Genomic DNA, 22,169 nt, shown 5'->3' with positions numbered 1-22,169 from the left:
TAGATGTGAGGTCTTTTAGTTTTTTTCTGCAGTGTTTGTTAAGTTGAAGTCTCCGAAGACAAGTACTTCACTGTTATTCTTAAAATTCTTAAACATTACATCTAAGTCTTCGCATAGCGTTCCAACGCATGCAGATGGAGGGTATCAGCATATTGAGAAGGAAACAGGCACTGACACTACCCATATCCACATAGCTTTTATTTGTCCAAAATATATTTTGCCCTGTCATTTCGATGACACATGGACATACAGGCTAACAGGCATATATTTCCCGCCGTTAGCCTATATGTCCATGTGTCATTACTTAGAACACTTAGTGTCTAACAATCTCTGTGAACCTTTTCAATCCGGTTTCAGGGCAAATCACTCTACGGAGACAGCCCTCGCAAAAATGACTAATGATCTACTGCTAACGATGGATTCTGATGCGTCATCTATGTTGCTGCTTCTTGATCTTAGCGCTGCTTTCGATACCGTCGATCATAATATTTTATTAGAGCGTATCAAAACACGTATTGGTATGTCAAACTTAGCTTTGTCGTGGTTTAACTCTTATCTTACTGACAGGATGCAATGCGTCTCCCATAATAATGTGACCTCTGACTATGTTAAGGTAACGTGCGGAGTTCCTCAGGGTTCGGTTCTTGGCCCTGCACTCTTTAGTATTTACATGCTGCCGCTAGGCGACATCATACGCAAATACGGTGTTAGCGTTCAATACTATGCTGATGACACCCAACTCTACATGCCCCTAAAGCTGACCAACACGCCGGATTGTAGTCAGCTGGAGGCGTGTCTTAATGAAATTAAACAATGGATGTCCGCTAACTTCTTGCAACTCAACGCCAAGAAAACGGAAATGCTGATTATCGGTCCTGCTAAACACCGACATTTATTTAATAATACCACCTTAACATTTGACAACCAAACAATTACACAAGGCGAATCAGTAAAGAATCTGGGTATTATCTTCCACCCAACTCTCTCCTTTGAATCACACATTAAGAGTGTTACTAAAACGGCCTTCTTTCATCTCCGTAATATCGCCAAAATTCGTTCTATTTTATCCACTAGCGACGCTGAGATCATTATTCATGCGTTCGTTACGTCTCGTCTCGACTACTGTAACGTATTATTTTGGGGTCTCCCTATGTCTAGCATTAAAAGACTACAATTGGTACAAAATGCGGCTGCTAGACTTTTGACAAGAACAAGAAAGTTTGATCATATTACGCCTATACTGGCTCACCTGCACTGGCTTCCTGTGCACTTAAGATGTGACTTTAAGGTTTTACTACTTACGTATAAAATACTACACGGTCTAGCTCCGTCCTATCTTGTCGATTGCATTGTACCATATGTCCCGGCAAGAAATCTACGTTCAAAGAACTCCGGCTTATTAGTGATTCCCAGAGCCCAAAAAAAGTCTGCGGGCTATAGAGTGTTTTCTATTGGGGCTCCAGTACTATGGAATGCCCTCCCGGTAACAATTAGAGATGCTACCTCAGTAGAAGCATTTAAGTCCCATCTTAAAACTCATTTGTATACTCTAGCCTTTAAATAGCCCCCCTGTTAGACCAGTTGATCTGCCGTTTCTTTTCTTTTCTCCTCTGCTCCCCTGTTCCTTGTGGGGGGGGGGGGGGGGGGGGGGGGGGGGGGGGGGGGGGGGCACAGGTCCGGTGGCCATGGATGAAGTGCTGGCTGTCCAGAGTCGGGACCCGGGGTGGACCGCTCGCCTGTGCATCGGCTGGGAACATCTCTGCGCTGCTGACCCGTCTCCGCTCGGGATGGTGTCCTGCTGGCCCCACTATGGACTGGACTCTTACTATTATGTTGGATCCACTATGGACTGGACTCTCACAATGTTATGTCAGACCCACTCGACATCCATTGCATTCGGTCTCCCTAGAGGGGGGGGTTTACCCACATATGCGGTCCTCTCCAAGGTTTCTCATAGTCATTCACATCGACGTCCCACTGGGGTGAGTTTTTCCTTGCCCTTATGTGGGCTATACCGAGGATGTCGTTGTGGCTTGTGCAGCCCTTTGAGACACTTGTGATTTAGGGCTATATAAATAAACATCGATTGATTGATTGATAAAGATAAAAACGGCTAATTTTAATTGAAAATGGTTTCTATAAAGTCACTCACAGTCCTTCCTCCTTGATTATTTCTGCTAGTATTGCTGGAGTTGATTGTGCCCTCCTCTTCTCGTCCACTTGAACACAAACACAGAAGGAATAATCTCATAAATCAACATGCTGTTTGCACAAGAACTGGAATATTATATATTGTTACCTTGAAGCCTCAGCCTTGCAGTATCGAGGGGGTAAAATACTGTCATGGCAGTTACACTTCCCTAAAACAATTATTGTTATTACCAATGGAAAATATTAGAATTTTAAGGGCATACAGTACATATACACATACATATACACAAATACATACATATACACAAACACATAAATATACATATACACATACATATACACGTACATATACACACACACGTACACATATATACACATTAATATACACATACACATACATAAATATGAGCTCTAGCTAGATGTGAGCTAAATGTGATAATTTACCATTGCTCCGGACAGAGCGTGCACCAAACCCTCATACGACAAAACCTGGTAACTCATCTTCACCAACTTATTAGCGAATTTTACCAAGAAAATTTAGTAACTCGTCAGACTGGGGGGAAAAAAAGGAATTGTTGACATATTCTTCTCCTGCTTCTTGAGCCGAGACTTGTTTGCGCCTAATAGCCCTGAGGCATTGTGGGTAATGTAGTGCTACTTCGTCATAATAACTAAACTAATTTACAACACTTTTTTTGATTGACATACCAAATTATCAGCGAACTTGACAAATAAAAATTATTTAGTAACTCGTCAGCCTGAAAATAAAGAAATTGTTGACATATTCTTCTCGTGTCGTCTATCTCCTGCGTCCTGAGCCTTGTCGTCATTGCGCCTAACAGCTCTAAGGCATTATGGGTAATGTAGTGCTACTTCGTCATAAGAACTAAACTAATTTACAACACTTTTTTTGATTGACATACCAAATTATCAGCAAACTTGACAAATAAAAATTATTTAGTAACTCGTCAGCCTGAAAATAAAGAAATTGTTGACATATTCTTCTCGTGTAGTCTATCTCCTGCGTCCTGAGCCTTGTCGTCATTGCGCCTAACAGCCCTGAGGCATTGTGGGTAATGTAGTGCTCATTCGTCATAAGAACTAAACTAATTTACAACACTTTTTTGGATTGACATACCAAATTATCAGCGAACTTGACAAATAAAAATTATTTAGTAACTCGTCAGCCTGAAAATAAAGAAATTGTTGACATATTCTTCTCGTGTAGTCTATCTCCTGTGTCCTGAGCCTTGTCGTCATTGCGCCTAACAGCCCTGAGGCATTGTGGGTAATGTTGTGCTACTTCGTCATAAGAACTAAACTAATTTACAACACTTTTTTTGATTGACATACCAAATTATCAGCGAACTTGACAAATAAAAATTATTTAGTAACTCGTCAGCCTGAAAATAAAGAAATTGTTGACATATTCTTCTCGTGTCGTCTATCTCCTGCGTCCTGAGCCTTGTCGTCATTGCGCCTAACAGCTCTGAGGCATTATGGGTAATGTAGTGCAACTTCGTCATAAGAACTAAACTAATTTACAACACTTTTGATTGACATACCAAAACATCAGCAAACTTGACAAATAAAAATTATTTAGTAACTCGTCAGCCTGAAAATAAAGAAATTGTTGACATATTCTTCTCGTGCATTCTATCTCCTGCGTCCTGAGCCTTGTCGTCATTGCGCCTAACAGCCCTGAGGCATTGTGGGTAATGTAGTGCTCCTTCGTCATAAGAACTATACTAATTTATAGAACTTTTGATTGCCATAATACCAAATCATCAGCGAATTTGAGCCAAAAATGGTTTAGTAACTCGCCAGCCTGAAAAAAAAGGTTATTGTTTATGTTTACATATTCTTCTCGTGCAGTCCATCGCCTGCTTCCTGAGCCTTGTCGTCACAGCTCTGAGGCATTGTGGGTAATGTAGTGCTAATTCGTCATAATAACTGAACTAATTAACACTTTTGATTGACTAACCAAATGATCAGCGAATTTGACCAAAACATTATTTAGTAACTCGCCAGCCTGAAATAAAGTGTTTACATCTCCTTTTGCCAATTTATGACCATGTCGTGAAGCGCCGACTAGAACTGAGGCATTGTGGGTAATGTAGTGCTAATTGGTGGAGAGTCATAACAACTAATATACAGTGTGAAGTGAAGTGAATTATATTTATATAGCGCTTTTCTCAAGCGCTTTACATTGTGAAACCCAATATCTAAGTTACATTTTTAAACCAGTGTGGGTGGCACTGGGAGCAGGTGGGTAAAGTGTCTTGCCCAAGGACACAACGGCAGTGACTGGGATGGCGGAAGCGAGGATCGAACCTGCAACCCTCAAGTTGCTGGCATGGCCACTCTACCAACCGAGCTATACCGCCCCGTAGTAAAACACTTTTTTTATTGACACAACATATATATATATATATATATATATATATATATATATATATATATATATATATATATATATATATATATATATATATATATATATATATATATATATATATATATATATATATATATATATAGTGGGGCAAAAAAGTATTTAGTCAGCCACGATTGTGCAAGTTCTCCCACTTAAAATGATGACAGAGGTCTGTAATTTTCATCATAGGTACACTTCAACTGTGAGAGACAGAATGTGGAAAAGAAATCAAGGAATTCACATCGAAGGATTTTTAAAGAATTTATTTGTAAATTATGGTGGAAAATAAGTATTTGGTCACTTCAAACAAGGAAGATCTCTGGCTCTCACAGACCTGTAACTTCTTCTTTAAGAAGCTCTTCTGTCCTCCACTTGTTACCTGTATTAATGGCACCTGTTTGAACTGGTTATCTGTATAAAAGACACCTGTCCACAGCCTCAAACAGTCAGACTCCAAACTCCACTATGGCCAAGACCAAAGAGCTGTCGAAGGACACCAGGAAAAGAATTGTAGACCTGCACCAGACTGTGAAGAGTGAATCTACAATAGGCAAGCAGCTTGGTGTGAAAAAATCAACTGTGGGAGCAATTATCAGAAAATGGAAGACATACAAGACCACTGATAATCTCCCTCGATCTGGGGCTCCACGCAAGATCTCATCCCGTGGGGTCAAAATGATCATGAGAACGGTGAGCAAAAATCCCAGAACCACACGGGGGGACCTGGTGAATGACCTGCAGAGAGCTGGGACCAAAGTAACAAAGGTTACCATCAGTAACACACTACGCCGACAGGGAATCAAATCCTGCAGTGCCAGACGTGTCCCCCTGCTTAAGCCAGTGCATGTCCAGGCCCGTCTGAAGTTTGCCAGAGAGCACATGGATGATACAGCAGAGGATTGGGAGAATGTCATGTGGTCAGATGAAACCAAAATAGAACTTTTTGGTATAAACTCAACTCGTCGTGTTTGGAGGAAGAAGAATACTGAGTTGCATCCCAAGAACACCATACCTACTGTGAAGCATGGGGGTGGAAACATCATGTTTTGGGGCTGTTTTTCTGCTAAGGGGACAGGCCGACTGATCCGTGTTAAGGAAAGAATGAACGGGGCCGTGTATCGTGAGATTTTGAGCCAAAACCTCCTTCCATCAGTGAGAGCTTTGAAGATGAAACGTGGCTGGGTCTTCCAGCATGACAATGATCCCAAACACACCGCCCGCGCAACCAAGGAGTGGCTCCGTAAGAAGCATTTGAAAGTCCTGGAGTGGCCTAGCCAGTCTCCAGACCTCAACCCCATAGAAAATCTGTGGAGGGAGTTGAAAGTCCGTGTTGCCCGGCAACAGCCCCATAACATCACTGCTCTCGAGAAGATCTGCATGGAGGAATGGGCCAAAATACCAGCTACTGTGTGTGCAAACCTGGTAAAGATCTATAGTAATCGTTTGACCTCTGTTATTGCCAACAAAGGTTATATTACAAAGTATTGAGTAGAATTTTTGTTATTGACCAAATACTTATTTTCCACCATAATTTACAAATAAATTCTTTAAAAATCCTACAATGTGAATTCCTGGATTTTTTTTTCACATTCTGTCTCTCACAGTTGAAGTGTACCTATGATGAAAATTACAGACCTCTGTCATCATTTTAAGTGGGAGAACTTGCACAATTGGTGGCTGACTAAATACTTTTTTGCCCCACTGTATATATATATATATATATATATATATATATATATATATATATAAAAAACGCTGATAAATAATATAAGTCAGATCTTGAATATGTGGAAATTATCTTTGTAGCGTTGCAATGAAAGAAAATGTAGAAAATCGCACGTAAGATAACATTGGTATAAAAACGTGTTCACTTCAAATTATTGATAGCTTATTTTGAACAATATTTTGACATAAAAAACTAACAATTGGCAGTCCTACTTTATTAAGCAACTGAACATGACATGAAATTTGTAGCGCCCCCTGTGGGTTGTGGTCAAATGCTCTCCTAGCGTTCATGTAAATGTCCATCCGTCCATCCATTTTCTACCGCTTGTCCCTTTCGGGGTCGCGGGGGGTGCTGGAGCCTATCTCAGCTGCATTCATAATCTTTAAACCAATGGTCAATGAGCAGCTGAAGCCCATGCATTTACAGTGAGGGTTTTGTACTCTCAAGTGCAAACTGAACTGTGGGAGAAATTTCAAGTCAATGTACCTTATATGGTAAGACTTTACGGTTTAACAGCGCCACAGTGTCGCGTATTTCTCATAAAATAGTAGCACAGGCAAAACAGGACGGCAGCGTGTTTTGGCTAATTATCTGGACTGGAAATGTCATCGCACATCACATTGTGCTGGAAAAAGTTCACTTTTTGGATTTAACGTGCACAACAATAAATAACAAATAGACGAGTAAAATGCATTAATATTAGAATATATAAATGCTGAATATCCATCCATTTTCTATACAGTTTGTCATAAAGATGACTAATTAATCTTGAATAATACTGAATTAATCTCCAGATCTTTCTTTTAGCCACTCCTCACACTGCCTCCTCTGCTCCTCACTCTCCTGTTTCCTGCTTTGGTTTCTCCTCCTCTCCTTCTGTCTCGCTTCTCGCTGTCTCTCCTGCTCTTTAGCTCGTCTCTGCTCCTCCAGCCTGTGCTCCAGTAGGGTGTCAACGGTGGCCTTCAGGGGCCGTAAAGTGCGCTGCGGGAGCCACCTGAGGTCCACGGATGGGAGAAAGGGGTCTCTCGCACACACAAGCAGGGGTTCTGGGTCCAGGGGGATGTGGAGGAGGTGGGCGTGCAGCATCATGCGGAACGGGGCGTGGTCTGCTCCTGAGCTGTAGGTGAAGTCCCCTACGATGGGGTGTCCTACGGCGCTGCAGTGGACCCTCAACTGGTGGGTTCGGCCTGGTGCACACATGCAGTGATGACGTCATCGGGACACCGGCACAAAAGTCAGGAGGTCTGAGAGTTTGTTCACCTGTGAGAGGCTGTAGCAGGACCTTGGTGACAGGATCTCCATCATAAAGGCCATACTCTAACACGGTCAGCTCAGTCTGGCATGTTTTGGCATTCTCACAACCTGAGAAGAGAAGAGAGAAAACAAGGTAACATTTCAATAAAACAGATCTCTACCCACAGCAATTGTGTGGACCACAATGGAAACAAGCCTTTTTGGGCCATCCATTTGCCTTTTTAAAGCATTACATGGATTCAATTCTTTAAGATGTCAATAAACTTCTCAATCAATCAATCAAAAGCCACAACACACTTATTTAATTAGTGGCATCTGCAGTTTTGTCTTGGTTGTGCAAACATTTTGCTCAGTGTGTAATATGGCTGTTTTTCTTTTATTACCTGTACATAGTGCAATCATTTACCGTATTTTTCGGACTATAAGTCGCAGTTTTTTTCATAGTTTGGCCGGGCTCCAGTTTTTTTCCTTCTTTATTATGCATTTTCGGCAGGTGCGACTTATACTCCGAAAAATACGGTATGTATAAATGTGCATAAGTGTAAATAGTATTACTATGTATTACTCATCTTTACTTTTTTCTTCAATCCCACCAACACGTCTTCCTATGAGGAAGCAGTGCCTGGGGAGTCTGTGGTGGGCTCTCCTATTTCTGGGGCTGAGGTTGCTGAGGTAGTTAAAAAGCTCCTCGGTGGCAAGGCCCCGGGGGTAGATGAGATCCGCCCGGAGTTCCTTAAAGCTCTGGATGCTGTGGGGCTGTCTTGGTTGACAAGACTCTGCTACATCGCGTGGACATCGGGGGCGGTACCTCTGGATTGGCAGACCGGGGTGGTGGTTCCTCTCTTTAAGAAGGGGAACCGGAGGGTGTGTTCTAACTATCGTGGGATCACACTCCTCAGCCTTCCCGGTAAGGTCTATTCAGGTGTACTGGAGAGGAGGCTACGCCGGATAGTCGAACCTCGGATTCAGGAGGAACAGTGTGGTTTTCGTCCTGGTCGTGGAACTGTGGACCAGCTCTATACTCTCGGCAGGGTCCTTGAGGGTGCATGGGAGTTTGCCCAACCAGTCTACATGTGTTTTGTGGACTTGGAGAAGGCATTCGACCGTGTACCCCGGGAAGTCCTGTGGGGAGTGCTCAGAGAGTATGGGGTATCGGACTGTCTGATTGTGGCGGTCCGCTCCCTGTATGATCAGTGTCAGAGCTTGGTCCGCATTGCCGGTAGTAAGTCGGACACGTTTCCAGTGAGGGTTGGACTCCGCCAAGGCTGCCCTTTGTCACCGATTCTGTTCATAACTTTTATGGACAGAATTTCTAGGCGCAGTCAAGGCGTTGAGGGGATCTGGTTTGGTGGCTGCAGGATTAGGTCTCTGCTTTTTGCAGATGATGTGGTCCTGATGGCTTCATCTGGCCAGGATCTTCAGCTCTCACTGGATCGGTTCGCAGCTGAGTGTGAAGGGACTGGGATGAGAATCAGCACCTCCAAGTCCGAGTCCATGGTTCTCGCCCGGAAAAGGGTGGAGTGCCATCTCCGGGTTGGGGAGGAGATCTTGCCCCAAGTGGAGGAGTTCAAGTACCTCGGAGTCTTGTTCACGAGTGGGGGAAGAGTGGATCGTGAGATCGACAGGCGGATCGGTGCGGCGTCTTCAGTAATGCGGACGCTGTATCGATCCGTTGTGGTGAAGAAGGAGCTGAGCCGGAAGGCAAAGCTCTCAATTTACCGGTCGATCTACGTTCCCATCCTCACCTATGGTCATGAGCTTTGGGTTATGACCGAAAGGACAAGATCACGGGTACAAGCGGCCGAAATGAGTTTCCTCCGCCGGGTGGCGGGTCTCTCCCTTAGAGATAGGGTGAGAAGCTCTGTCATCCGGGGGGAGCTCAAAGTAAAGCCGCTGCTCCTCCACATCGAGAGGAGCCAGATGAAATGGTTCGGGCATCTGGTCAGGATGCCACCCGAACGCCTCCCTAGGGAGGTGTTTAGGGCACATCCCACCGGTAGGAGGCCGCGGGGAAGACCCAGGACACGTTGGGAAGACTATGTCTCCCGGCTGGCCTGGGAACGCCTCGGGGTCCCACAGGAAGAGCTGGACGAAGTGGCTGGGGAGAGGGAAGTCTGGGCTTCCCTGCTTAAGCTACTGCCCCCGCGACCCGACCTCGGATAAGCGGAAGAAGAAGATGGATGGATGGATGGATACTTTTTTCTTGCGTTTTACTTTTGTTATTGTATGTAAAATTTGCATGGCAACCACAGAATAATCCCATTGTGGAATAAATGTAGTCTATCCTTTCATAATATTTGAGTTTATTATGTAAGAATTAGCGATATCTAATGCAGAGGTTCAAATTGCTATTTTCTTTTTTTTACAGTATTTCTAATTTTTCATCTATCAATCCATTTTCTATACCACTTGAGTCCTGAGTAAACTATACTATTTATCCATCCATCCATCCATCCATCTTCTTCCGCTTATCCGAGGTCGGGTCGCGGGGGCAGCAGCCTAAGCAGGGAAGCCCAGACTTCCCTCTCCCCAGCCACTTCGTCCAGCTCCTCCCGGGGGATCCCGAGGCGTTCCCAGGCCAGCCGGGAGACATAGTCTTCCCAACATGTCCTGGGTCTTCCTCGTGGCCTCCTACCGGTCGGACATGCCCTAAACACCTCCCTAGGGAGGCGCTCGGGTGGCATCCTGACCAGATGCCCGAACCACCTCATCTGGCTCCTCTCGATGTGGAGGAGCAGCGGCTTTACTTTGAGCTCCCCCCGGATGACAGAGCTTCTCACCCTATCTCTAAGGGAGAGCCCCGCCACTCGGCGGAGGAAACTCATTTGGGCCGCTTGTACCCGTGATCTTGTCCTTTCGGTCATGACCCAAAGCTCATGACCATAGGTGAGGATGGGAACGTAGATCGACCGGTAAATCGAGAGCTTTGCCTTCCGGCTCAGCTCCTTCTTCACCACAACGGATCGATACAGCGTCCGCATTACTGAAGACGCCGCACCGATACGCCTGTTGATCTCACGATCCACTCTTCCCTCACTCGTGAACAAGACTCCGAGGTACTTGAACTCCTCCACTTGGGGCAAGATCTCCTCCCCAACCCGGAGATGGCACTCCACCCTTTTCCGGGCGAGAACCATGGACTCGGACTTGGAGGTGCTGATTCTCATCCCAGTCGCTTCACACTCAGCTGCGAACCGATCCAGTGAGAGCTGAAGATCCTGGCCAGATGAAGCCATCAGGACCACATCATGTTTAAAAAGCAGAGACCTAATCCTGCAGCCACCAAACCGGATCCCCTCAACGCCCTGACTGCGCCTAGAAATTCTGTCCATAAAAGTTATGAACAGAATACTATTTATGTCTTTTTTTTTTTTTTTACATTTCATAAATACAAATATTTCTCTCTTTTTTTTATTTTTATTTAAAGCTAACATTTAAAAATCCAAAATATTTATGATATTGTATTCATTATATTTAAAGGAATGTTGTTTCACATATAGACTCTAATGGTATGGGGAACATATTCACCATTACTAACCCTAACACTTTAGTATGGAGAACATATTCACCATTACTAACCCTAAGCCTAACCAAATAACTCTAAATTAAGTATTTGTTATTTACAATATGTTCTTCATACTATAGTGTTCCCAAAAAACATAAAATGTGACATTAGCTGTTATGTGAGAAATGGTTAAAATAGTAAGTTGGCTTGAAGTCCCCACACACACACACACACACACACACACACACACACACACACACACACACACACACACACACACACACACACACACACACACAGCGTGATTGTCTACCGTCTGTTCCCTCGATACACATCATATGTGTTTTGCCCTCTGAGGTGTTCTTGCCAATGGAAAAGTCCAGAGTTTGTGTCTCTTTTTCCACCCAGCCACGGATCTGCAAAGCAAAACGAACCTGCATAAAGCCTGGGATGACACAAGAGTACCGGTATATATTAGTGATGGGTCCGGCAACACCGATGCATCGGCGCATGCGTCGAGCTCATAGAGCAAAACCCTGTGTCGGTGCGCGTACCGCTTTTAGAAAGTCACGTGACCGATCATGAGCTGTTTTGGTCACGTGACCGATACGCCAACTGTGTCGCCTCCTCTGTCGCCTCCTCTGTGCCCTGTGAGCGGCTCTTTTCTACAGCCGGAGAAATAATAACTAAGAAGAGAAATCGTCTAAAATGTAATACGTCGGAAAAACTTCTTTTTTTTTTTTTTAATAAAAATGTGTAAAAAAATAAAATTTAAAAAATTCCCAGTCCACAATCATCCACAACACGTTCTCTTAGATTTCCATGTTATGATACATGTTCACATTATTTATTGACTGTATCTAAAAAAGATACAAATATATTTTTATTTAAATGAAGATATGAAATAATCCTAAATGAAATACAATGACTTGGTTTATATTATTGTATATACTAGGGCAGGGGTCACCAACGCGGTCACCAGGTAGCCCGTAAGGACCAGATCAGTCGCCCGCTGGCCTGTTCTAAAAATAGCTCAAAGAGCAGCACTTACCAGTGAGCTGCCTCTATTTTGTAAATTTTATTTATTTACTAGCAAGCTGGTCTCGCTTTGCTCGACATTTTTAATTCTAGAAGAGACAAAACTCAAATAGAATTTGAAAATCCAAGAAAATATTTTAAAGACTTGGTCTTCACTTGGAATAAGCGGTAGAAAATGGATGGATGGATGGGTCTTCACTTGTTTAAATACATTCATTTATTTTTTACTTTGCTTCTTATTACTTTTAGAAATACAATTTTAGAGAAAAAATACAACCTTAAAAATTATTTTAGGATTTTTAAACAAATATACCTTTTTACCTTTTAAATTTCTTCCTCTTCTTTCCTGACAATTTAAATCAATGTTCAAGTAAATTTATTTATTTTTTATTGTAAAGAATAATAAATATTTTAGCTTCTGCTTTTTTGACAAAGAATATTTGTGACATATTTCTTCAAACTTACTATGATTAAAATTCCAAAAAATTATTCTACCAAATCTAGAAAATCTGTAGAATCAAATTTAAATCTTATTTCAAAGTATTTTGAATTTCTTTAAAAAAATTTGTTCTGGAAAATCTAGAAGAAATACTGATTTGTCTTTGTTAGAAATATAGCTTGGTCCAATTTGTTAAATATTCTAACAAAGTGCAGATTGGATTTTAACCAATTTAAAACATGTCATCAAAATTCTAAAATGTATCTTAATCAGGAAAAATTACTAATGATGTTCCATAAATTATTTTTTTAATTTTTTCAAAAAGATTCAAATAAGCTAGTTTTTCTCTTCTTTTTGTCAGTTGAATTTTGAATTATAAAGAGTCGAAATTGAAGATAAACTATGTTTCAAAATTTTATTTTAAATTTTTTCGTGTTTTCTCCTCTTTTAAACCGTTCAATTAAGTGTTTTTTTCATCATTTATTCTCTACAAAAAACCTTCCGTAAAAGGAAAAAAAAATGTACGACGGAATGACAGACAGAAATACCCATTTTTTTATATATATACATTTATTTATTTAGCTATTCTTGTTTAAATCACACTTACGTGTAACATACAAATGACAATATATTTATTTATTTAAGTGTGTATCAAACTGGTAGCCCTTCGCATTAATCAGTACCCAAGAAGTAGTTTTTGGTTTCAAAAAGGTTGGTGACCCCTGTACTAGGGCATCAAATCAGTGTCAGTTGAGTCGGTCCATAGGTTGCCTGTAGGGATTTTTAATGTCCAGCAGATGTCAGTATTTAGTGACACAGTATCGACACAGTATCAATACAGTTTTGCAATGTGTCGAAACGCTTCATGATGCCTCATCAACCCATCACTAGTATATATTATATATATGGACAGACCAGAGCAACGTAGGCCTTGGTGACAGTGCGATCCTTGAAGCGGCGGTATGCCAGGCCAGCAGCAGCTTTATTGAGGGCAACACAGAGGACGCCACTGGTGGAGAAATCTAACTGGTGACAGAACCTGGCGTGGATTAATCCTTCAATTAATACAACGACGCTCCCTTTATTGTGCCAACTAATGTTCACCTGAATCCATAAAATGTGCTGGGGTCCGCCAGGTGAGGGAAGCGATGTCGAAGTTGAGCTTGGACCGTGTGTGTTTCATACCACATCTTGCTGTCAATGCGGATGTCCCAGTGCTTGTCCACCACTATGTAGTCGTCACTCTGAAAGAGCACGCAAAGGCTCTCCACGCTGGCAGGCTCAGTGGTCATCATGAGCGGGCATCAGGAAACACACCTTTTTGAAGAAAAAGACCGCACTTTATTCAAATATCTAAATGATTATTATTAATTGTAGACTGCCAACTACATTGTGATTATTATTGTTATGTTCTCACATATTGTATTACTCTGTATCTTCTTAAGCGTTGATACTTTGACATTAAACTTGGAGTGTTGCGCTTGGAACGCGAAAAGACAACCTGAAGTACACTACAGGTCCACTCTGTTTCCTGAGATCCAGGGTCAACGCAGCCGTCTACCAGCAAGTTTTAGAGCACTTCATGCTTCCTGCTGCTGACCTGCTCTATGGAGATGGAGATTTCAAGTTCCAACAGGACTTGGCGCCTGCACACAGCGCAAAATCTACCCGTGCCTGGTTTACGGACCATGGTATTTCTGTTCTAAATTGGCCCGCCAACTCCCCTGACCTTAGCCCCATAGAAAATCTGTGGGGTATTGTGAAAAGGAAGATGCAGAATGCCAGACCCAAAAACGCAGAAGAGTTGAAGGCCACTATCAGAGCAACCTGGGCTCTCATAACACCTGAGCAGTGCCAGAAACTCATCGACTCCATGCCACGCCGCATTAACGCAGTAATAGAGGCAAAAGGAGCTCCAACCAAGTATTGAGTATTGGACATGCTCATATTTTTCATTTTCATACTTTTCAGTTGGCCAACATTTCTAAAAATCCCTTTTTTGTATTAGCCTTAAGTAATATTCTAATTTTGTGACACACGGAATTTTGGATTTTCATTTGTTGCCACTTCAAATCATCAAAATTAAATGAAATAAACATTTGAATGCATCAGTCTGTGTGCAATGAATAAATATAATGTACAAGTTACACCTTTTGAATGCAATTACTGAAATAAATCAAGTTTTTCAAAATATTCTAATTTACTGGCTTTTACCTGTATATTGTCAAAAGTATTTGGCCACCTGTTTTTAAAAACATTTATGATTGATCAATAAAACAATGTAAATATGTTACAAAATAAAACGGAATATAAACATATTCAAACACTAAAATAAAAATATGTCTCCTAAAAAGCCAGAACAATATTTAGTGTTTCAATTGCCAAGAAAGTATATTATGTGTCTATTATTTTTGTTTTAATTACAACTCGCTTTAACGAGTTCAGTATGTGTATGTATACTATTTGAGTAATATCCGTAACCATTTTACTCACATTAACCACGGTATGGAATATTATTAATATTATTTGTTGTGTACAAAACCAGATGTTGTGGAATAAACACATTATAATATTGTGTAGTATTGTAACGACTAGTGATGGGTTGATGAGGCGTCATGAAGCGTTTCGACACATTGCAAAACTGTATTGATACTGTGTCGATACTGTGTCACTAAATACTGACATCTGCTGGACATTAAAAATCCCTACAGGCAACCTATGGACCGACTCAACTGACACTGATTTGATGCCCTAGTACAGGGGTCACCAACCTTTTTGAAACCAAAAACTACTTCTTGGGTACTGATTAATGCGAAGGGCTACCAGTTTGATACACACTTAAATAAATAAATATATTGTCATTTGTAAGTTACACGTAAGTGTGATTTAAACAAGAATAGCTAAATAAATACATTTATATATATAAAAAAATGGGTATTTCTGTCTGTCATTCCGTCGTACATTTTTTTTTCCTTTTACGGAAGGTTTTTTGTAGAGAATAAATGATGAAAAAAAAACACTTAATTGAACGGTTTAAAAGAGGAGAAAACACGAAAAAAATTAAAATACAATTTTGAAACATAGTTTATCTTCAATTTCGACTCTTTAAAATTCAAAATTCAACCGACAAAAAGAAGAGAAAAACTAGCTTATTTGAATCTTTTTGAAAAAATAAAAAAAATAATTTATGGAACATCATTAGTCATTTTTCCTGATTAAGATACATTTTAGAATTTTGATGACATGTTTTAAATTGGTTAAAATCCAATCTGCACTTTGTTAGAATATTTAACAAATTGGACCAAGCTATATTTCTAACAAAGACAAATCAGTATTTCTTCTAGATTTTCCAGAACAAACATTTTAAAAGAAATTCAAAATACTTTGAAATAAGATTTATATTTGATTCTACAGATTTTCTAGATTTGCCAGAATAATTTTTTTCAATTTTAATCATAGTAAGTTTGAAGAAATATTTCACAAATATTCTTCGTTGAAAAACCAGAAGCTAAAATATTTATTATTCTTTACAATAAAAAATAAATAAAAAATTTACTTGAACATTGATTTAAATTGTCAGGAAAGAAGAGGAAGAAATTTAAAAGGTAAAAAGGTATATTTGTTTAAAAATCCTAAAATCATTTTTAAGGTTGTATTTTTTCTCTAAAATTGTATTTCTAAAAGTAATAAGAAGCAAAGTAAAAAATAAATGAATTTATTTAAACAAGTGAAGACCCATCCATCCATCCATTTTCTACCGCTTATTCCAAGTGAAGACCAAGTCTTTAAAATATTTTCTTGGATTTTCAAATTCTATTTGAGTTTTGTCTCTTTTAGAATTAAAAATGTCAAGCAAAGCGAGACCAGCTTGCTAGTAAATAAATACAATTTAAAAAATAGAGGCAGCTCACTGGTAAGTGCTGCTCTTTGAGCTATTTTTAGAACAGGCCAGCGGGCGACTGATCTGGTCCTTACGGGCTACCTGGTGACCGCGGGCACCGCGTTGGTGACCCCTGCCCTAGTATATACAATAATATAAACCAAGTCATTGTATTTCATTTAGGATTATTTCATATCTTCATTTATAAATAAATGATAAATGGGTTGTACTTGTATAGCGCTTTTCTACCTTCAAGGTACTCAAAGCGCTTTGACACTACTTCCACATTTACCCATTCACACACACATTCACACACTGATGGAGGGAGCTGCCATGCAAGGCGCTAACCAGCACCCATCAGGAGCAAGGGTGAAGTGTCTTGCTCAGGACACAACGGACATGACGAGGTTGGTACTAGGTGGTGAACCAGGGACCCTCGGGTTGTGCACGGCTACTCTCCCACTGCGCCACGCCGTCCCTTTAAATAAAAATATATTTTTATCTTTTTTAGATACAGTCAATAAATAATGCGAACATGTATCATAACATGGAAATCTAAGAGAACGTGTTGTGGATGATTGTGGACTGGGAATTGTTTTAATTTTATTTTTTTTACACATTTTTATTAAAAAAAATTAAAAAAAGTTTTTCCGACGTATTACATTTTAGACGATTTCTCTTCTTAGTTATTATTTCTCCGGCTGTAGAAAAGAGCCGCTCACAGGGCACAGAGGAGGCGTCAGTGCGACACAGTTGGCGTATCGGTCACGTGACCAAAACAGCTCATCATCGGTCACGTGACTTTCTAAAAGCGGTACGCGCACCGACACAGGGTTTTGCTCTATGAGCTCGACGCATGCGCCGATGCATCGGTGTTGCCGGACCCATCACTAGTAACGACCTGCAGAGGTTGATAGAGTGAATGATGTTCAGAATTCCCATTGTTCTGAACGCACCACGCCTGTACGGTGATTGGTGGCGAAGGAGGAGGAAGCGTTCGTTGTTGCGGATATGAGGAATGAGGATAGACGTGCGTGTGGATGGAACGAGATAAGTTGAGCTGTGTTAGTATAGCTTGCTCAACTTATCTCGTTCCTTCCACACGCACGTCTATCCTCATTCCCCATTCCCGCAAAAACGAACGCTTCCGCCTTTTTCGCCAATCACCTGACAGGCGTGGTACGTTCACGACAAAGGGAATTCTGAACATCACTCACTCAAAGAACACAACATCAACCTCAGCGGGTCGTTACAGTATTGTAATCAAATAACGACTGACTAAGTAGTTTTTCAGGTCTTTGGTAACATTATGTCTACTTTGTACACATCAAAACATTTTATCATCACATTAAAAAACATCCATTAGCTTGATTTAGTGCGATATTTAAATTATTTATGACATACAACACGAATCATCAAAATCAAGCACAGTAGCAAATATTTCCCCAGCGCTAGTCAAATAAACGTGTGTTATTAGCAATAAGATAATTATTCTATTGTTATTCATCACGGACTTATACAAATATAAAGAAATATCTTTCGAACGTACCAAACTTCAACGAACCACGACGCCATGTTGATGATGCGGCGTCTTCCTCGTGGCAAAGCGCGCCAAGCAACATGAGCGCCCCCTAGCGTCCTGGAGGAAAGCACCGCCGCTCTATATAGACAGGGTGTGTAGCGCCCCCTAGCGTCCTGGAGGAAAGCACCGCCGCTCTATATCGACACGTATGGATGGATAGTACTCGATATATTGTATTGATTAAACACCATATTTATTATCCTGCTTGTAGTTTGCACATTATTAAGAGTTTTTTCTCAAATTCTGCTTGAAAGTGTCATATATTATGAAGACAGGATCTCATTAGACTGTGCAAGTGGAGAAGTTGGGGTAAATAGTCCCACTTCAGGACAGATCATCTGGAAACTTGAAGTGACATTCTTCACAAAGAACACTATACAAGACTGGAGACAAACACCAATTTACAAATTATAGACCTGTTTCCTTACTTCCACAATTTTCTAAAATCATTGAAAAACAGATTAGAGAGTTTCACAAACAAAAATAAAATACTAGTAGAGAACCAGTATGGATACAGATCTAATGTTTCAACTTCAATGGCTTTAATTGAAATTACAGAAGAAATTACCAATGCAATAGATAGTAAAAAATGTGCAGCAGCAGTGTTTATGGATCTAACTAAAGCATTTGACACAATTAATCACAATATTTTAATCAAAAAACTATAGAACGATACGACATCAGAGGGTTAGTCTTAAACTGGATAAGTTATCTAACAAACAGGAAACAATACGTGAAGCTAGGCGAACACACATCTACAACACTAAATATATCCTGTGGTGTACCTCAGGGATCAATACTAGGACCTAAATGATTCAATCTCTATATAATTGACATTTGTAAAGTTACAAAATATTTAAAGTTAGTGTTATTTGCGCATGATACAACAGTATTTTGTTCAGGAGAGAACACACAGAAGATAATACAAATAATAACAGAAGAAATTAACAAATTAACAAGATGGTTTGACAAAAACAGACTCAGTAAAACTAAAATAATGTTTTTTTGGTAACAGTAGAAGAGAAAGTCAAACACAAATACAAAAAGACGGAATAGAAATTGAAAGAGTAAATGAAACCACATTTCTAGGTATAATGATTGATGATAAATTGAACTGGAAATCTCACGTAAAAAATATACAACATAATGTAGGAAGAAACACGTCAATAATGAATAAAGCAAAACATGTTCTAGACCAAAAATCACTTCATATTCTCTACTGCTCACTAGTGTTACATTTCTGACTTATTGTGCAAGAAATATGGGAAATAACTACAAAAGTACACTTAATTCAGTAACTGTGTTACAAAAAAGATCCGTTATAATAATACATCATGTTGGATAGACAACATACAAATCCTTTATTTATTGAATCAAAAATACTGAAATTCCACCACATAGTGAATTTGCAAACAGCTAAAATTATACATAAAGCAAACTATAACCTGCTAGCCATGAATATACAACAATTCTTCTCAAAAAAAGAGGAGAAATATAATCTCAGAGAAAAATGTAATTTAAAACATTTGTACGCACGTACAGCACTTAAGACCTTCAGTATATCAGTATGTGGAATTAAATGATGGAATGGATTAAGCAAAGCAGTCAAACAATGTACTAAAATGATCCACTTCAAGAAACTCTTCACACTTAAAGTGTTTACAAAGTACAAAGAAGAAGAACCATGATAAACATTCTGAATTTATTCCATCCATCCGTTCTTTCATTCTCAAAATAATCTTACTTATCTTATAATATGTAATATGACTGACTTCACCAATTATTATTTATTTTTATTGTGATTACTTATGGAGTATATTGTGAATAAATTGAGAACAGGAAGTGAACAAAAGTTTTAGCAAATGTTATGTAAAGGAAAAGGGGTAGGATTAAATAAGCTCTGCTTCTTCCTACTCCTTTTCCAACATGTTGAAAAGAGAAACTGGAAATTGTGATGTATCATGTTGTATGCATGCATGTTCCAAATAAACTCAAACTCAACTCAACTCAACACTAAAACCTCCACAGCAAACGTGTTATTGGCTCTTGGCATTTTGTGCAAATTGAAAGAATTGCTGTATCGAAGAGGTCTTTCGTTTGAATAAATTAAAATGACTAATTAACCCAATCCAACTTTATTTGTAGGACGGGTAAAATCATGGCTTGATAACTTAAAAATAAAGACAACTTCAGATTGTTTTCTTTTTTTTTTTACTTCTGAAAATGTACAAATCCCGAATAATCCTCTTGGCAAAACACTTTAAGTTAGTCAAAGTTATGGTTCTGCAGTAATATATTGTGTCATTTCCTGTGTAGGTTCATTTGTGTCTTTATGTGTCGTGGCGCAGTGGTAGAGTGGCCGTGCGCAACCCAAGGGTCCCTGGTTCAATCCCCACCTAGTACCAACCTCGTCATGTCCGTTGTGTCCTGAGCAAGACACTTCACCCTTGCTCCTGATGGGTGCTGGTTAGCGCCTTGCATGGCAGCTCCCTCCATCAGTGTGTGAATGTGTGTGTGAATGGGTAAATGTGGAAGTAGTGTCAAAGCGCTTTGAGTACCTTGAAGGTAGAAAAGCGCTATACAAGTACAACCCATTTATCATTATTTATTTATTTATTAGAAAAAGCTTATATATATATATTAGAGATGCGCGGATAGGCAATTATTTCATCCGCAACCGCATCAGAAAGTCGTCAACCATCCGCCATCCACCCGATGTAACATTTGATCAGAACCGCATCCGCCCGCACCCGCCCGTTGTTATATATCTAATATAGACGATGCAAGGCATTAGTGAGGTTATAAAGCTTTTGCCTGTTAAAGAAAGGAGACTGATCCAATGCAGCACAGACATTCGCGTGCCACGCTGTCACGGCCCAGACGCACACCAGTGCGCAATCATATGGGAGCCGCGCTGAGCGCACCTCCAAGCGCGTCTCGCTGCCGGCGACGGCCGCGTATGAGCCCGACGCTCCAGCGCCATCCATTTTCAGGGCTAGTTGATTCGGCAGGTGGGTTGTTACACACTCCTTAGCGGGTTCCGACTTCCATGGCCACCGTCCAGCTGCTGTCTATATCAACCAGGGTGAGCCCCACCCCTTTCGTGAGCGCACTGCGCGCGGAGTGACCCCTGTTACGCGCCCCCGGCAATGGAGGTGGCGGGCAGGTAAGCTGCGCGGGCGGAGCGCGCGGAGAGACCCCCGTTACGAGCCCCCGGCCACGGGGGTGGCGGGCAGGTAAGCTGCTTACCTGCTGCGCGTGACGCCGGCCGCGGCGAAGGCGGACGAGGCGGGGTGTCGGTGCGGTGGGCGCGGTGGTGACCCTGGACGTGCGTCGGGCCCTTCTCGCGGATCGCCTCAGCTACGGCTCCCGGTGGGGCCCTCTCGGGGGAAGGGGCCTCGGTCCCGGACCCCGGCGAGGCGTCCCTTCTCCGCTCCGTAAAAGTGTCCATCTCTTTTTTTTTTTTTCTTCTGTTGTGGCATATGCTGCAGGTGCCTGCTCGTTTTTCGTATGTGGGTAACAACATTTAACTATGTATATATATTTACCAATTGGTTTAACTGCCACCCGCCTGAATCTATTTAAAATCTAATTTTTTTTTATTTCAACCGCCCGACCCGACCCGACCCGCGGATAAAATCTAATTTTTTTTAATTTCATCCGCCTGATCCGCGGACTCCGCGGTTGTGCCCGCAAACCGCGCATCTCTAATATATATATATACACAGGTAAAAGCCAGTAAATTAGAATATTTTGAAAAACTTGATTTATTTCAGTAATTGCATTGAAAAGGTGTAACTTGTACATTATATTTATTCATTGCACACAGACTGATGCATTCAAATGTTTATTTCATTTAATTTTGATGATTTGAAGTGGCAACAAATGAAAATCCAAAATTCCGTGTGTCACAAAATTAGAATATTACTTAAGGCTAATACAAAAAAGGGATTTTTAGAAATGTTGGCCAACTGAAAAGTATGAAAATGAAAAATATGAGCATGTACAATACTCAATACTTGGTTGGAGCTCCTTTTGCCTCAATTACTGCGTTAATGCGGCGTGGCATGGAGTCGATGAGTTTCTGGCACTGCTCAGGTGTTATGAGAGCCCAGGTTGCTCTGATAGTGGCCTTCAACTCTTCTGCGTTTTTGGGT

The 22,169-nt window shown here is 40.8% G+C and overlaps 2 protein-coding genes across 4 annotated transcripts in view; both read right to left on the bottom strand.

Annotated features, from left to right (window-relative positions):
* slc25a17 (solute carrier family 25 member 17) overlaps window positions 1–3,154 on the bottom strand; it is a 37,452-nt gene extending 34,298 nt beyond the window's left edge. Inside the window, exons 1-3 of one of the 3 annotated variants that reach the window (XM_061982113.1) lie at window positions 3,075–3,154; window positions 2,300–2,360; window positions 2,153–2,219 (exon numbers count right to left, since the gene is read on the bottom strand). In XM_061982113.1, coding sequence (XP_061838097.1) covers window positions 2,153–2,219; window positions 2,300–2,345 — 113 coding nt within the window. In that variant the 5' untranslated portion in view covers window positions 2,346–2,360; window positions 3,075–3,154. Of the gene's footprint in view, window positions 1–2,152; window positions 2,220–2,299; window positions 2,361–2,595; window positions 2,801–2,859; window positions 2,981–3,074 lie in introns of those variants that run through there. The other 2 variants (XM_061982112.1, XM_061982111.2) reach the window with 2 other exon arrangements.
* A 3,356-nt stretch (window positions 3,155–6,510) lies between these two features.
* On the bottom strand, window positions 6,511–18,116 carry rpusd1 (RNA pseudouridine synthase domain containing 1). Its single transcript, XM_061982282.1, has 6 exons — window positions 17,980–18,116; window positions 13,655–13,867; window positions 13,466–13,589; window positions 11,387–11,489; window positions 7,575–7,676; window positions 6,511–7,501 (listed from the first exon to the last, which is right to left on the bottom strand). Exons 2-6 carry the CDS (start codon window positions 13,843–13,845, stop codon window positions 7,098–7,100), a joined length of 924 nt encoding a protein of 307 aa, XP_061838266.1. The 5' UTR covers window positions 13,846–13,867; window positions 17,980–18,116; the 3' UTR covers window positions 6,511–7,097.
* Between the last annotated feature and the right edge of the window lie 4,053 nt (window positions 18,117–22,169).

The sequence above is a fragment of the Nerophis lumbriciformis genome, linkage group LG24 (genome assembly GCF_033978685.3).
Source record: "Nerophis lumbriciformis linkage group LG24, RoL_Nlum_v2.1, whole genome shotgun sequence".
NCBI classification, from domain to species: domain Eukaryota; kingdom Metazoa; phylum Chordata; class Actinopteri; order Syngnathiformes; family Syngnathidae; genus Nerophis; species Nerophis lumbriciformis.
Note: the sequence above shows the minus strand (reverse complement) of the source record. Positions and strands in the feature narration are given on the sequence as shown.